The following is a 17,982-nucleotide window of genomic DNA, read 5'->3' on the forward strand; positions in this document are numbered from 1 at the left end:
ATTGTACTGCACCTAATGTGGGGGAACTGTACTGCCAACCCTAATGTGGGGGAACTGTACTGCACCTAATGTGGGGAATTGTACTGCACCTAATGTGGGGAATTGTACTGCACCTAATGTGGGGGAATTGTACTGCACCTAATGAGGGGGAACATTATACTACACCTTATGTGGGGGAACTATACTGCACCTAATGTGGGGGAACTGTACTGCACCTAATGTGGGGGAACTGTACTGCACCTAATGTTGGGGAACTGTACTGCACCTAATGTGGGGGAACTGTACTGCACCTAATGTGGGGGAACTGTACGGCACCTAATGTGGGGGAACTGTACTGCAACTAATGTGGGGGAACTGTACTGCACCTAATGTGGGGGAACTGTACTGCACCTAATGTGGGGGAACTGTACTGCACCTAATGTGGGGGAACTGTACTGCACCTAATGTGGGGGAATTGTGCTTCACCTAATGTGGGGAAATTGTAATGCACCTAATGTGGGGGGGACTATACTCCACCTAATGTGGGGGGACTATACTGCACCTAATGTGGGGGGGACTATACTGCACCTAATGTTTGGGAACTGTACTGCACCTAATGTGGGGGAACTGTACTGCACCTAATGTGGGGAATTGTACTGCACCTAATGTGGGGAATTGTACTGCACCTAATGTGGGGGGACATTATACTACACCTTATGTGGGGAAATTGTACTGCACCTAATGTGGGGGAACTGTACTGCCAACCCTAATGTGGGGGAACTGTACTGCACCTAATGTGGGGAATTGTACTGCACCTAATGTGGGGAATTGTACTACTCCTAATGTGGGGGAATTGTACTGCACCTAATGTGGGGGAATTGTACTGCACCTAATGTGGGGGAACTGTACTGCCAACCCTAATGTGGGGGAAGTGTACTGCACCTAATGTGGGGAATTGTACTGCACCTAATGTGGGGATTTGTACTGCACCTAATGTGGAGGAATTGTACTGCACCTAATGTGGGGGAATTGTACTGCACCTAATGTGGGGGAACTGTACTGCCAACCCTAATGTGGGGGAACTGTACTGCCAACCCTAATGTGTGGGAACTACAAAATAATGTGGGGAATCTATACTGCCAACCTAATGTGGGGGACTGCACTGCACCTAATGTGGGGGAACTGTACTGCACCTAATGTGGGGAATGGTACTGCACCTAATGTGGGGGAACTGTACTGCACCTAATTTGGGTGAACTGTGCTGCACCTAATGTGGGGGAACTGTACTGCACCTAATGTGGGGGAACTGTACTGCACCTAATGTGGGGGAATTGTGCTTGACCTAATGTGGGGAAATTGTAATGCACCTAATGTGGGGGGACTATACTCCACCTAATGTGGGGGGACTATACTGCACCTAATGTGGGGGGGACTATACTGCCCCTAATGTTTGGGAACTGTACTGCACCTAATGTGGGGGAACTGTACTGCACCTAATGTAGGGAATTGTACTGCACCTAATGTGGGGAATTGTACTGCACCTAATGTGGGGGAATTGTACTGCACCTAATGTGGGGGAATTGTACTGCACCTAATGTGGGGGAACTGTACTGCACCTAATGTGGGGGAACTGTACTGCACCTAATGTGGGGGAATTGTACTTCACCTAATGTGGGGAAATTGTACTGCACATAATGTCGGGGACTATACTGCACCTAATGTGGGAGGACTATACTGCACCTAATGTGGGGAACTGTACTGCACCTAATGTGGGGGAACTGTACTGCACCTAATGTGGGGGAATTGTACTGCACCTAATTTGGGTGAACTGTGCTGCACCTAATGTGGGGGAATTGTACTGCACCTAATGTGGGGGAATTGGGGAATTGTATTGCACCTAATGTGGGGGAACTGTACTGCCAACCCTAATGTGGGGGAACTGTACTGCACCTAATGTGGGGAATTGTACTGCACCTAATGTGGGGAATTGTACTGCACCTAATGTGGGGGAATTGTACTGCACCTAATGAGGGGGAACATTATACTACACCTTATGTGGGGGAACTATACTGCACCTAATGTGGGGGAACTGTACTGCACCTAATGTGGGGGAACTGTACTGCACCTAATGTTGAGGAACTGTACTGCACCTAATGTGGGGGAACTGTACTGCACCTAATGTGGGGGAACTGTACGGCACCTAATGTGGGGGAACTGCACTTCACCTAATGTGGGGGAACTGTACTGCACCTAATGTGGGGGAACTGTACTGCACCTAATGTGGGGGAACTGTACTGCACCTAATTTGGGGGAACTGTACTGCACCTAATGTGGGGGAACTGTACTGCACCTAATGTGGGGGAACTGTACTGCACCTAATGTGGGGGAACTGTACTGCACCTAATGTGGGGGAATTGTACTTCACCTAATGTGGGGAAATTGTACTGCACATAATGTCGGGGACTATACTGCACCTAATGTGGGAGGACTATACTGCACCTAATGTGGGGAACTGTACTGCACCTAATGTGGGGGAACTGTACTGCACCTAATGTGGGGGAATTGTACTGCACCTAATTTGGGTGAACTGTGCTGCACCTAATGTGGGGGAATTGTACTGCACCTAATGTGGGGGAATTGGGGAATTGTATTGCACCTAATGTGGGGGAACTGTACTGCCAACCCTAATGTGGGGGAACTGTACTGCACCTAATGTGGGGAATTGTACTGCACCTAATGTGGGGAATTGTACTGCACCTAATGTGGGGGAATTGTACTGCACCTAATGAGGGGGAACATTATACTACACCTTATGTGGGGGAACTATACTGCACCTAATGTGGGGGAACTGTACTGCACCTAATGTGGGGGAACTGTACTGCACCTAATGTTGAGGAACTGTACTGCACCTAATGTGGGGGAACTGTACTGCACCTAATGTGGGGGAACTGTACGGCACCTAATGTGGGGGAACTGCACTTCACCTAATGTGGGGGAACTGTACTGCACCTAATGTGGGGGAACTGTACTGCACCTAATGTGGGGGAACTGTACTGCACCTAATTTGGGGGAACTGTACTGCACCTAATGTGGGGGAACTGTACTGCACCTAATGTGGGGGAACTGTACTGCACCTAATGTGGGGGAATTGTGCTTCACCTAATGTGGGGAAATTGTAATGCACCTAATGTGGGGGGGACTATACTCCACCTAATGTGGGGGGACTATACTGCACCTAATGTGGGGGGGGACTATACTGCACCTAATGTTTGGGAACTGTACTGCACCTAATGTGGGGGAACTGTACTGCACCTAATGTGGGGAATTGTACTGCACCCAATGTGGGGAATTGTACTGCACCTAATGTGGGGGAACATTATACTACACCTTATGTGGGGGAATTGTACTGCACCTAATGTGGGGGAACTGTACTGCCAACCCTAATGTGGGGGAACTGTACTGCACCTAATGTGGGGAATTGTACTGCACCTAATGTGGAGAATTGTACTGCACCTAATGTGGGGGAATTGTACTGCACCTAATGTGGGGGAATTGTACTGCAACTAATGTGGGGGAACTGTACTGCCAACCCTAATGTGGGGGAAGTGTACTGCACCTAATGTGGGGAATTGTACTGCACCTAATGTGGGGATTTGTACTGCACCTAATGTGGGGGAATTGTACTGCACCTAATGTGGGGGAATTGTACTGCACCTAATGTGGGGGAACTGTACTGCCAACCCTAATGTGTGGGAACTACAAAATAATGTGGGGGATCTATACTGCCAACCTAATGTGGGGGGAACTGTGCTGCGTACTTAAAGTGGTAGTCCACTAATAAGATATATAAGTGTGCATAGTGTTCATGTTTTGATATCTATAGTCCGGCCCTCCAGCGGTCTGGCCCCCCATTTAAAAAGTTTGAGGACCCCTGACCTAGAGGATGCTACTAGACTTTGAAGTGAGATCTGGAGCTGAATTTGCTTCAGTGCCGGTAAGTAATGGCTGTTATCAGCAGCCAGAACACAGTTAATGCCAGACCTCAGTGATCACAGCAATATCCGGCACTAACACTTTACATGCTGTGATCAAACTTGCAAACTACTGGTGCCAGTGGGTTTTAGGGGGGCTGATCGGGACCTACGTGGGGTGATGCAGGGTCCTATTTATCTGACATGACAACGGAATCCCCTACCTCAGGAATTGTGCTCTGTTATAGGGGAACTCTGATACAGAACATCTTATCCCCTATCCACAGAGTCCAACCGCTGGGACCCCCCTCCCCCACTCTCTCCTTCCCAGCACCCCGGCTCTTCTCATGTATTGAACGATCTAAGCACCGTGCATGGATTACTGTCGACCACTGCGCGAAGAGGTGGCCGACATGTCCCTCTATGTATCTTTATGGGAGAGCCAGAGATACATGGGGGAGCCAGAGATACATGGAGGGGTGTGTTTGCCACTGCTTTGTGCAGTGGTCGACAGGAATCCATGCACGGTGCGTAGATCGCTCCATACATGAGAAGAGCCGGGGTGCTGAGCAGGAGATAGAAGGGGGTCCCAGTGGTCGGATCCCCTGTAATCAGATTCTTATCCCCTATCCTGTGAGTAGGAGAGAGTAAGATGTTCTGTACTAGAGTTCCCCTTAAACCTATGTAAGGCTTTTACTAACTTTTTTTTTTTTTTTATAATGAAAAGTGCCCTTTATTTTATTTGAGCCCCTGTCCTCCAAAATGTCTGTGCACATCCCTGCTAAGAAGGAAACCACTGCTTACAACTTCAGTATGCCTGTACACTATAGGAAAGTGACATTATTTGTAAGGTTTAAAAGTCATACATCCATCTAGTTCGGCTTGCTATTATACCTACACAAAAACCGTTGATAAATTCCCCCCATGGTGTCAGAGTTACTTATGCAGCGATAACAGGAACGTGTCAGAGGAATTATTCTAATCTCAGTGGGGGGTGATTTATGAAGACCTTTGCAGAGATAAAGTTGACTAGTTGCTCATAGCAATCAATCAGATTTTGATCTTTTTATATTATTTTTATTTTCAGGAGCAATCCGATTGCTTCCATTTTTTTTTCTACAAATGCAGCCAATACAAATGACCTGTGGCCAAATAAAAAAATTTGATTTTAGTATTGTTAAATACCTTTTTACAGGTCCTTGATGCCCTCCCAATCCTGAGATATAAGGGTTGATATTTTGTCTGACAATTCAGGGAACCAGATGGGTGTGAACTTCATTTCAATAAGGTAAGTAAATAGGTGGGATTATACAGTCAGGGGGTGTGAATGTTGTACATTGAGGGGCGTGCATGCTTTATACACACCCACTAACTGTATAATCCCATCCATCACCTGATATTTATTCCCATTATTAAAATTAAAGGAGTTATCCACCATAAGGTGATGTTAGTACTTACCTGGCAGTCAGTAATGGACATGCTAAGAAAGGATCTGCACTTGTCTTGGGGCTAAATAGCTGTGTTGTGAGATCACTATAACACTGTGGCTAGCTTTTTGTGAACTGGTATTTCCTGTTTGAGTTTTTCTTTTTTTTTTTTTTACTACAAATACCATAATTCCATTTTCCTCCCTCCCACACATCTGCCACCCCACCCATTGAAACATAAATGAGTTGCATCCATTCAAAAGACATGTGGTTTTTCAATCAGGGTGCCTACAGCTGTTGCAAAAATGCAATTAGTTGCAGATTGATCCCTCTCCCACCAAGTAATCGCTCCACCCATTGAAGCAGACAGGCTCCCTGTCATCAGCTGACTAGTGAGTCAGGTCTCGGCCGCATTGCAACCTGGGAAACATCTGAGACAACAGTCATTTTGTATGCTGTTAAAAAAAATATTGGGTGAAAATCACAGAAGAATTGTGAGAAAACCGTCACACACATGTACAGACACTATATTATGAACTACACTAACTTTGCAGCCCCTGTAGTATAGTCAAATAAAAAAAATTCCTGGAATACCCCTTTAAGTTCACGCCCATCTGACTGATTTCCTGAATTGTCAGAAAAACAATACACCCACATATCTTGAAACAGAAGTGTGTATCAATAAACTGCAAAAATGTGTGTGATCAGGGCACCTATTTAGTTATAGTAACATCTCATTTTATAGGGTTGGCTACAGGTCTTCTTTAAAGGGGTTTGGCCACTAACAGCATTTATCATCTATTTACAGGATAGACGATAAATGTATAGCTGCTGGGGAATGACCAGCGGAACCCCCTACCACTCATGACAGCAGTGGTCTCTGAACGCCCCTGTGAATGAAACAGTAGTGTGCTTGCCTTACCACCACACCATTCAATTTCTATGGGATTGACAGCGATAACCGAGCACTAAAGAAGTAAATGAAATGCTGTAATACCAGAGATAAACTATGGACTAGAGTGGTGCTTTTTTCTAATCCTTACACAACCTTTTTAAGTAAAGGTTTACCTGACATCTATTGTTATAAGGCAGAGGGTGCTATAGGGATTTATGCACTATATAGTGAATTTACTCTATGTTGAATTTTAAAAGTTAACAGAGCGAAAAAATTGCTAAATTCTGTGTGCTTTTGTACTGGATATATTATAAAACAGTGCTAAAAATTATACAGCGTGGTAATAATAACAAAAACAATAACAGTCCCAGTAAAATAATAATGACTGCATAGTTAATAAACACTCCAGGTTTACGGCAAATATACAGTTAGACCATTCTAAATGTACATGATCCATGGGGTTCCTATATTGCTGCATTGGTAAATTAGTTTTATGTTACTTTTGCTTACTGAGATTTCTCTATCCATAAAACATGTAATAAAAGTTGTGTAGTTTGATGCAGCAAATCTGACAATATTCCACTGTTACATACCTTTCTTTGCTTGGCTTAGAGTTAATGTCTGCAACTATATATACATCGGCAAATTTAATGCGGAACTTACTGAGAAGTGAGGCCATCCTGTGAAGATAAAGAATAAAATTTGAATGTAATGTGCCTGTGGTTCCTAGCTAATTTCCATCCAAATGAAAAGCTACTAAAATAAATTCTACTTCAGGTAGGATATATTTCCCTTCTACTCTGAGATGTTTACTAGAAGGAAAATATGCCTGGGCCCTGGGGAAATAAATATATATATTTGATGAACATTTAATTAGAGTCTTTAAAGAGAATAATGAGGATGAGTTGAATTTCCATGAGATTATATTTAGGCTTTAAAGTTTATAAAATAAAGCTGAACAAATAATATGCATAATTACATCATTTTTTCATCCTCAATACGGTTCACTTTTCCGCCTATAAAGATTCGCAGTTTACAATCCTTCCATTTCTTTTTCAAGGTCAGAATATGTGGAATAAGTAATGTTAAACCTGAAAAAAAAAAACAATGGATGCAAGTTGAGTACAACCAACCTGGAAATTCAAGTATGAGTTCAGTTGTGATTAAATAATAACCTTTCCCCCCACCTCCCCAAATTATATTTTCTTGGGGCCTAGAATATTGGAACAGCGTAGAAAGCCAAGTTGCCATTGGCAACCTTTACTACTCGTCTTTCCAAATTTCCCCTTCCCGATATTCTTTTTTGTGCAAATTAGTTGCTACCCATCAAGGCTCTTCTTGCACTGGCAGCATGGCAAAGAAGGCAACACCTGACCTTATAGTTCTCTATAGTTTTGGATGTTTAGACTCATAGGTGGGCCATGAACTTTAATCACTAGTAGAGTACCACCTACTTAGTTCATGCTTAGTGGATATATCCTGAATAGGTTTGTGCATGAATAACAACAATCACCTGTGAGTGGACTCCACTGATCACAAAAACAGGGATCCTGTGCCCCCTTGTTGAATGGAGTGGTGTTTGGACATATGTGTAATGTCCGTTTATTTTATTTTTTCGTATTTTTCTGTTTAGGTGTGTATTCACACACTAGAATGCTCTGAGCAGTTTGCTATTCTCCCTGTATAGGGAATAGTTAATGCTCTAAATCAATGAGAACTCGGGTGGGGTTATTTATACCAGAGTTCTCCTGCATTCTGCTGGTTATTTGTGCAATACTCTTCCATGTCTGCTTGAGCATGCACCTTATATTTATCTTGTGATATTTATTTGAGTTTTAGCCATGGTTAAATAGTCTTGTTTATTGTAGATTTTAGTCTGCGTTTCATCTGTTGGTTTTTAGGATATGTATGTCTGTTCTGCTTAGTCTGTGTTTCACTGAGTCTTGCTTGTTACCCGTGCTCTGTATGTATTAATTTCTGTTTGGTATCCTGGAGTCAATTCTGCTCATCCGGTTTTCAGTCTAGTGCTCTATTTATTATAATTTACATTTGGTATTCTGGAGTCTATTCAGACTCATCCGGTTCTAGTCTAGTGTTTTCATGTATTATATTTCTGTTTCCTACTAGGTCAGCATCCTGATCACATGGTGGAGTGTGCCCACTGGCTAGTAGTCTATTTGGTTTTTATTATGCTGTCTACTCTTTTTGTGGAGTGGGTGTCCAGTTTGTTTCTGTTCTGTGTCCCAGTGTAAACAGTGTTCTATGTTCCTGATCAGTTTGGTGTTTTTGCATTCAGTTCTTCCGTTCATCCCCTGCATCTCTTGGATTCTGCTGTATACTTGTTGCATTCATTTTATCATTTCTGCCATTTATCTGGATTCCAGTTTATGAACTGTTTGTTAGTATACTATATTCTGCCTTGTGTATATAATTATGTAATATTTGGTTGTCTGGAAGTTTTCCCATTTCAGACTTGTGACCGACCATGTATATTATTTGTTTTTACACCACTTCACTTTAGCACAGGGAGGGACGAGCTCCAAGTTGTCGATCCACTGTTTGGGAGAGTGTATATAGGGACTACTTAGGATGCGCGTTCTGTGCCCATGGCAGAGGTCACAGAATGGAAAAATCAGATACTCCTCTGGCGCTCGCAGGATCCGTGTTGGTGGTCAATTGGGTGAGAGACTTCAGTTGCGGTAAAGAATTCAGTCTTTATTGCTTCATAAAGGACAGACAACGCGTTTCGAGGGATCGCCCCTCTTCCTCAGTTCATGGGTACAGAGACAAGTAACATAATGCTTTTTATATGCACAGAGACAAGTAACATAATGCTTTTTATATGCATATAAAAAGCATTATGTTACTTGTCTCTGTACCCATGACCTGAGGAAGAGGGGCGATCCCTCGGAACGCGTTGTCTATCCTTTATGAAGCAATAAAGACTGAATTCTTTACCACACCTGAAGTCTCTCACCCAATTGACCACCAACACGGATCCTGCGAGCGCCAGAGGAGTATCTGATTTTTCCATTCTGTGACCTCTGCCATGGGCACAGAACGCGCATCTTGACTGAACCGCCTCGACTATCTCGAGAAACGGAAGGATACAGGCTGCCGCGGATCACATCATTTCCATACCAAGCCCACAACGGTGTCGCGCTCGCAGCGCGACACAACAAGGTGAGCAATTTTCCACCCCCCATTCCACCTGAATCTTGTCCCCACGAGGTAACGGCACAGGGTGCGCTGGTCTTTTGTTTCCTTTTTTTCCTCTCTTTCTCTAGGGACTACTTAGGGCTCACTCTCCCTGTCCACCCCCGGTCATGACAACACGCTGCCACTCCATTTAACACAAGTACAGCTCCCATCAGGCTCATATTGTTGAACAGGGCAAAGGACCACTATTATAATGTTTACTGATTGATGGGAGTTTGAGGGTACGTTTACACTGGCAGATTTGCTTGCAAACTAGCAGCGTGTTTCCCGCTGCGAGTCTAAATAGGGACGGTCTCTCAGCAGGCTGTCCACAGCCGATTTTCAACACAGAAATTTCCACTGTAGAAAATTTGCCACAGACCATATTTACTTCTATGGTGTCTGTAGTGGAGTTTTCACAATGGAAATTTCTCACACAATCTTGACCTATTGTTGCAAAAAAAAAAAAAGCAGAGAAAAAGAGCAGGTTGAGGGTTCTGAATTCTATTATTATGCTATTAAAGGGGCTAATTTTAATACATAAGAAATGCCTAGTAAGCCAATCATTGGCCACAGCAGTGATCGTCTTAGGCCAGTGATTGACTCACTGAAATTTCTTGTGTCAAGAAAGATACCAGAAAATGGAGATAATTGGGTAAGTGGGCAACATCAGATTGGCAGCATTGGGGAGATTGGTGAAATAAGTACTTCTTTATTTTATAAATTTTTTTACCAATGTGTCACCTCAACCCATTTAAGGCTTCTTTTACACTGCTGTTAGGACATGGCTGTGTGACAGCCGTCAGGGGAGCTGGAGGAATAGCGGGAGAAAAAAATACTACTTGCACCGTCTTTTTCTCCCGCTACTCCCGGTGAAAAACAGCGGCGTCCGATGGATCCCATTGACTATAATGTTGCTGTTGCCCATTGCACCCCGTCAAAATGACGGCCGTCAAACTCGGGGGAAAAAAGAGAGAGTTTGATGGCCATTCTTGATGGTGTGCAACGGCAGTGTAAAAGAAACCTAAGACAGATGCAATGACTATTGATATATTAGGCCTTTAAAGTATTGTTTCAGATCTTCCAGTGCTTATATTTCAGCTTATTTAAATGCAAGTGAGTTTTTTCTTAAATTTCCTTGTAGTATATCTTACCTCCATCATCAAACAGCCACCAAACATCAATAGTGCCCTTATCTTGCTTCTTCTTGAATTGTTCACTAGCTTCTACAATTCTCTGGTTATACTCTCCCATGTGCATTGGTGGAGCTGTACTGACTTCTGAAATATGAAGAAAAATATTGGTCTAAATTGTCAGTACCATACAATGTCAGCATAGAGCCATTAAAATGTATCTTTATATCCTAAGTTAGAGACAAAATTTGATTATAACATCTCATATATTTAATGTCATGCTAAAAAAAATGAAAATTTCAGCTGCCTAGAAGAAAGGAAATGGATTTGTCAAATTAAGCAGAAGGCTGAAATGAGAACAATGCAAACAGTTTAGGAAATGTCAGCTTAAATTATTTAGTAGATGTAAGATCATAGTCCACATTATTTAAAAGTATCAATCTTGACTTCCCTAATGTTTTTTTTCCCTGCAGATGCTTAGTCCGCCTGTCACTTTTCATCCATCACTGGTAGGTTGTTTAACATACAGTATTTTGGTAACAAAATTACAACCAAATGTACAAAATGTTCCCTTTTTCCGACTCTCAATGACACAAAATTAATTTTTCATGAGGTATCATAACTTTACAGAAATCTGTTAGATGGTCCCCAAATGCTATTTTTTAGGCGCTACAGTTCTGAATGGTGCAATTTGTTCATATGTAAAGAATATGTTAGAGATTCCTCAAGAAGTATACCACATGTATGTACAAGTGATACAAAGTTAAAGGGGTTATCTAGGAATAGAAAAATAGAGCTACTGTATTTAAAAAAAAAACGCTCCCTGTCTGCCTCCAGGTTTGGGTGTGGTTCTGCAGCTCGGTTCCATTGAGGTGAATGGAGCCAAGTTGTAAAAACCATGGCCAACCTGGAGACAGACGTGGAGCTGTTTTTGAAAGAAATTAGCTATAGTTTTTCTATTCCTGGATAACCCCTTTAAAGGGGTACTCCGGCCCTAAGACATCTTATCCCCTATCAAAAGGATAGGGGATAAGATGCATGATCGCAGGGGTCCCGCCGCTGGGGACCCCCACAATCTTTCATGCAGCACCCCGCTATCATCAGCCTCCGGAGCGAACATTGCTCCAGGTCTGATGAATCACGACCATGGGGCCAGAGTATTGTGACGTCGCAGCTACGCCCCCGTGTGATGTCATGCTCCTCCCCCTCAATACAAGTCTATGGGAGGGGGTGTGGCAGCCACCACACCCCCTCCCATAGGCTTGCATTGAGGGGGCGGAGTGTTATGTCACATGGGGCAGAGCCGTGACGTCACGATACTCCAGCCCTGTGATCGTGATTCATCAGACCCGGAGCGATGTTCACTCCGGAGGCTGATGATAGCGGGGTGCTGCATGAAAGATTGTGGGGGTCCCCAGTGGTGGGACCCCTGCGATCAGGTATCTTATCCTCTATCCTTTGGATAGGGGATAAGATGTCTTAGGGCTGGAGTACCCCTTTAAAGTCTATGGAATAAGCAACTACTGCATGTGAGCCAAGCAAGTTGTGCATTTTCATATATACAAATCAATAGAAAGTGCCCACAGGACACAATGTGAAACCATTCCCTTTAATAAAGATGATCCTTCTTACATTTCTGTGAAATAGCCAAAATCAAAATGGTGCCTTGTTTTTATATTCCATAGACTCAACTTTATTTGTATCACTTGTGTATAGATATACTACAGAAATCTTTTACAGTTGTGAAGTGAGGGCTTTATTGAATGGTCCTTCTAATTCCAGCACACCCCCACAGATGCTTGATTGAGATTGAAAGGAATTTGAAGGCCAAATTAATATCTTTAACCTATCATGTTCTTCAAACCATTGACACTAGGCAATACAGCTGCTATTAAGAGGTGTACTCGGATTGTACTAATGTTTAGTTAGGTGGTATGTGTCATGGTACCATCTACAGGAATGTTAGGACCCAAGGTTTCCCAGATGAACATTGCCTAAAACATAACACTGCCTTCTTCCCATAGTGTGTGTCTTGGTATCATCTCTTTCCCAGGTAAGTGACACACATAGCTGTCCACATGATGTAAAGGAAAACATGATTCATCAGACCAGGACACCTTCTTCCACTGCGCCATGGTTTATTGTTATGTTTATATGCCCATTGTAGGCACATTTGGTAGTGGACTGAGAATGGGCTGTAATGCAATGTAATCTTATCAACAACTTGTGCCAGAGTGGCTTTTCTGTGGGATAAGAGGAGAAAAGCCAGCCATTGAGCCTTGAGCATATTAATAAACTTTGGGCACCTATTTCATCGGTTCACCCGGTGTCCTTCCTTGGACTGCTACATACCACAAAAATCCCACAAGCTCTTCTGTTTTGAAGATGCTCTGATCCAGGTGTCTAGCTTTTACAGTATGGCCCTTTTACAGTTTTCCTGCTTCCAACACATCAACCTCAAGAATTAACTATTCACATGTTGTGTAGTATATGCCTCCCCTTGACATGTGCCATTTTTAATTCAGGGGTATGCAACTTTACCTGTCAATAGCTGTAATGTTATGGATGAGCAGAGTATTCTCAAATATATTAATTATTCTGCTATTAGTCATTTTGGGCTGGAAAATGCTGACTACAGTGTTTTAATAGTATTACTGGGGAGAAAAGCAACATATATAAAATGACTATTGCACTTGGAACTTAAAGGGGTACTCCGCCCCTAGACAACTTATCCACTGCCCAAAGGATAGGGGATAAGATGCTGATCTTGGCTGCGGCACCCCAGATATCCGGCGCATGGAGTAAAGTTCGCTCTGTGCCAGATGACTGGCGATGCGGGGTGGAGGCTCTTGACGTCATGGTCAAGCACGCTCCTGATGTCACGGCCCCGCCCCCTCAATGCAGACTTGCATTAAGGGTGTGTGGCTGTGACATTACAAGCGGTGTGGCTGTGACATCACAAGCCTCTGGTGCTGCACCCTGTCACGTACCGGCAGGACAGGTAGTGGATCCTCTGGACCGGAGAGGCGATAGCACGGGTTGTACTGGAGGACCGGTTCTAAGCAGTTACTGGTCTTCACCAGAGCCCGCCGCAAAGCGGGATGGATTTGCTGCGGCGGTAACTACCAGGTCGTATCCCCCAGTAACAACTCGACCTCTCTGGCAGCTGATAGCGTGGTACACAGAGAGCAGGCAAGAGCGTAGTCAGACGTAGCAGAGGTCAGGGCAGGCTGCAAGGGTTCACAGGCGAGTATACGGTAGCAACGGGTTCGGCAACGGGCAAGGCAACTATCACAGTAGGGAACGCTTTCTCTGAGGCACAAGGCACAAAGATCCGGCAAGGGCAGGAAGGGGCAGGTGCCTTTTATTGGGAAGGACAGTGGGAGGTGAGGAACCAGCGCACCAATTACCGGTGCGCTGGCCCTTTAAATTTACTGAAGTCGCCGTGTGCGCGCCCTACAGAGCGGGCCGCGTGCCGGGATGCAGAGGAGCCGAGAGCCGTGCGGGAAGAAGGCAGGCCGAACAGGGACGCGGCGCGTGAGCGTGGGACCAGCCGCCACGCCAGCCGCGTCTCTGCCACTGTGGGGCCCGTGCTCCCGGTTAGTGGGTCTGACCAGGAGACGCCGGAACCCAGGAGCGGAGGACAGAGGCAGCGGGTGCTCCGGTCCAGAGGTGAAGACCGGAGCGCTCGCTGTGACACACCCGATGCTGTAAACGAACGCCAGGTGCAGCAGGGAGATTGCAGATAGGGTGTCTAGGGGTGGAGTGCCCCTTTAATTATTTTTTTATATTTTCCCATACTTCCTGCATATAACTTCAAATAAGTGGAATGTGGAAAATGCCTTAATATAATATTGGTATGATATGGAACTTTATATTTTGCTGCGTCAGTTCTGTGAGAGCTGGTAGCTTTGAGAGCAATTACAGTGATAGATAGCCTGTCATGTGGGCACTAAGAGTGGCGATTAGTAGCTCTTGACATGTTCAGTATTGCACAACATAGTGTAATGGGAGAGGTGATAACACCATCAAGCATCTGAAGTGCATCTTTCCACAAATTGTTATCTTCTCAGAATACTGTCAGAAACAATTTACTAGTACTTGTTTTATTTACAATATTTTGTTACATCAAAAACTGCAGTACATTTAGGAGCAATTTCCATACTTAATTAACATATTATCTTATGTGCATAAAATGTGGTTAATTTTGTGTTCTAAAATTATCTAATTTAGAAAATGTTGAGTTTTTAGATTATTTTTCCATAAAACATAAATTGTCATGATGTAATGCAAAGGAAATTATTTGGGGCATTATAGAAGTGCAAATGTTGATGATACTCAGGGGCTTTGGTGCCAGGGGAACTAGTGAGTTTCCTGAAAACATTATGACACTGCTACCACCAACTACGACAGTGGATATCAATTATATTGGGCAATTGAAGAATAGAAAGACCTTTGTCAGCTTGGTGTGAAATCATCTTACTGTCTTAATAAAGGAAGAATCTGTTTATTAAAGTGGTTGTCTGCCGCTAGAAAAATGTTTTATATGCCTGCCCCATCCCCTGCTGCTGTTTAGACAGTGCCCGGTCTCCACTGATCAGTGACTCCATGTGCCCAGTTAGACTAACAGGAAACGGAGGGTCAGCAAATCAATGATGATAGCAGTGACCCCCTCAGTGACTGATTGGCTGAGCAGGGATTTCCAGTCTGCCAAGACCCTGCACCAGGAAGTGCTGATCAGCAGACCAGCAACAGTGGGGGATTGGGCAGGTCAGTATCCCCTTTTTTAGCCAGCCTAAGCTCTTTTTTCTAGGGCTGGACAGTTTTTTATTTATTTTTAACACTATTGTACAATGGCATTCTGGTATCTTCTCTATGTAAAACCAAAAAGCCTTTAAATGTATTTGTACAGCCAGTGGAACGCTGAGCACAAGCAGTTGACAGTGCTGTTGAAAGAGTTTATTGGTGTAAAAAATGTTGGTCACACAGGAGTCATTTGACAGTCCTAATCTACAGTAACCAATCTGTGTTTCCTTGTATGTGTATATCTGTGTATATATATCTACATACTGTATATATATATATATATATATATATATATATATATATATATATATTGCTACATATACACTTACTGGCTACTTTATTAGGTACACATTGCTAGTACAAGGTTGGGCCCTCTTTTGACTTCAGATCTGCCTTCATTCTTTGTGCCATACATTCTACAAGGTGCTGGAAACATTCATTAGAGATTTTAGCCATAAGGACATGATCACACAGTTGTTGTAGATTTGATGGCTTCACATCCATGATGCAAAACTCCCATTCCACCACAACTCAAAGTTGCTCTATTGGATTGAAATCTGGTGACTGTGGATGCCATTGGAGTGCAGTGACCTCATTGTCATGTTCAAGAAACCTATTTGAGATGATGTGAGCTTTGTGACATGGTGCATTATCCTGCTGTAAGTAGCAATCAGAAGATGGGTACACTGTAGTCATAAAGGGATGACATGATCAGCAACAATACTCAAGTAGAGAAAACACTTTTCCCACATTTTGGTTGAATCCACATAGGTCAGAACTGCTGCAAATTTGTGTATTTGTGATTGATGTTACCAGTTTGTGTCTACAGTAGGGGTGACAAACACAGCAAAAAAAATCTGCACGTAAGAATGAGATGTACAAATGGCCCTGAGTTCATCATAGATAAGTGTAGCAAGTCAACTGTGCCTGTTACTGAGTGAAACAGGACTGATATGTGGATAATTGCCTATATGACAGCTATTATGATAACATGTTACTGTGATTAACATTTTGAAGGGGACAGTCCCAATTTTAGAATAATTTTGGGACTATTCTGTCTTTTTTACAATTTTATCCTATTTTGACGACAGCAGCCACTGGTCACGATTCTTAAAGGGGTAAAACTTTTTTTTTTTAAATCAACTGGTGCCAGAAAGTTAAACAGATTTGTAAATCACTTCTATTAAAAAAATCTTAATCCTTCCAGTACTTTTTAGGGGCTGTATATTAAAAAGAAATCCAAAAAAGAAATGCATTTCCTCTGATGTCATGACCACAGTGCTCTCTGCTTACCTCTGCTGTCCATTTTAGGAACTGTCCAGAGCAGCATATGTTTGCTATGGGGATTTTATCATGCTCTGGACAGTTCCTAAAATGGACAGCAGAGGTCAGCAGAGAGCACTGTGGTCATGACATCAGAGGAAATGCTTCTCTTTTTAGGATTTCTCTTTAGTATACAGCCCCTAAAAAGTACTGGAAGGATTAAGATTTTTTTAAAGAAGTGATTTACAAATCTGTTTAACTTTCTGGCACCAGTTGATTTAAAAAAAAAAAGTTTTCCACGGGAGTACCCCTTTAACGTGGCCACATGCCATACTGCCTTATGGCACCATGGCCACTTTGTCAGTAAGCAGTGGCTCCCAGTATGTTGCACCCTTAGAAGTGGAGCAGGAGGACATCAGGACGCTCAGGAGAGCTAGCTGTGAGTCTGGATACTGGCCTGGTCCATGAACCCTAGAGTGCCAGAGCACTGGAGCGGGTATGGGGCGGGACGGTAACTTAACTACCGTTCATATCAGCCTTCAGTGCTACTGCTCCTCTAGTGGGCATTGTGCTCCAATCTAAATCAGATCTGACTTTTTCTAGACTCCTGACAGTGCAGAGGAGCACAATGCTGCCACTTTACTGGTCAATTTATCAAAATCACATCGGGTCTCAGGAGTGATTAACAACATTTGACATGTCTGAGCAACACGTCAAAAGTAGTTTTTACTGACAGTAATGCCTTAAAAGGGTACTTTTTTTTAGTTTTTTTTAAATCAACAGGTGCCAGAAAGTAGAACAGATTTGTGAATTACTTCTATTTAAAAATCTTAACCCTTCCAGTACTTATCAGCTGCTGTATGCTCCACAGGAAATTATTTTCTTTTAAAATTTATTTTCTGTCTGACCACAGTGCTCTCTGCTGACACCTCTGTCTGTCTGTCTCAGGAACTGTCCAGAGTAGGAGCAAATCCCCATAGCAAACCTCTCCTGCTCTGGACAGTTCCTGACATAGACAGAAGTGTCAGCAGAGAGCAATGTGGTCAGACAATAAAGACATTCAAAAAGAAAAGAACTTCCTGTGGAACATACAACAGTAAGTATTGGAAGGGTTAAGATTTTCGAATAGAGGAAATATACAAATCTGTTTAACTTTCTAGCACCAGTTGATTTAAAAAAAAAATATATATTTTTCACCGGAGTACCCCTTTAAGCTTTACAAATGAAGGTATGTTTGAAGTGGGGGTGTATTCTGAAACCCCAAGTGGGACATAAAGAGCTTGTCCATCCCACATAGAACAATTTTGTAA

The 17,982-nt window shown here is 43.2% G+C and overlaps 1 protein-coding gene across 3 annotated transcripts in view; it reads right to left on the reverse strand.

Annotated features, from left to right (window-relative positions):
* The window catches only part of SLC12A1 (solute carrier family 12 member 1), a 197,411-nt gene that overhangs the window by 11,386 nt on the left and 168,043 nt on the right, over positions 1-17,982 (reverse strand). For all 3 annotated transcript variants that reach the window (XM_056572280.1, XM_056572281.1, XM_056572282.1), the window contains exons 22-24: positions 10,625-10,750; positions 7,252-7,363; positions 6,866-6,952 (exon numbers count right to left, since the gene is read on the reverse strand). In XM_056572280.1, the coding sequence (XP_056428255.1) occupies positions 6,866-6,952; positions 7,252-7,363; positions 10,625-10,750 (325 nt within the window). The remainder of the gene's footprint in view (positions 1-6,865; positions 6,953-7,251; positions 7,364-10,624; positions 10,751-17,982) is intronic.

Source organism: Hyla sarda, chromosome 4, assembly GCF_029499605.1.
Source record: "Hyla sarda isolate aHylSar1 chromosome 4, aHylSar1.hap1, whole genome shotgun sequence".
Taxonomy (NCBI): Eukaryota; Metazoa; Chordata; class Amphibia; order Anura; family Hylidae; genus Hyla; species Hyla sarda.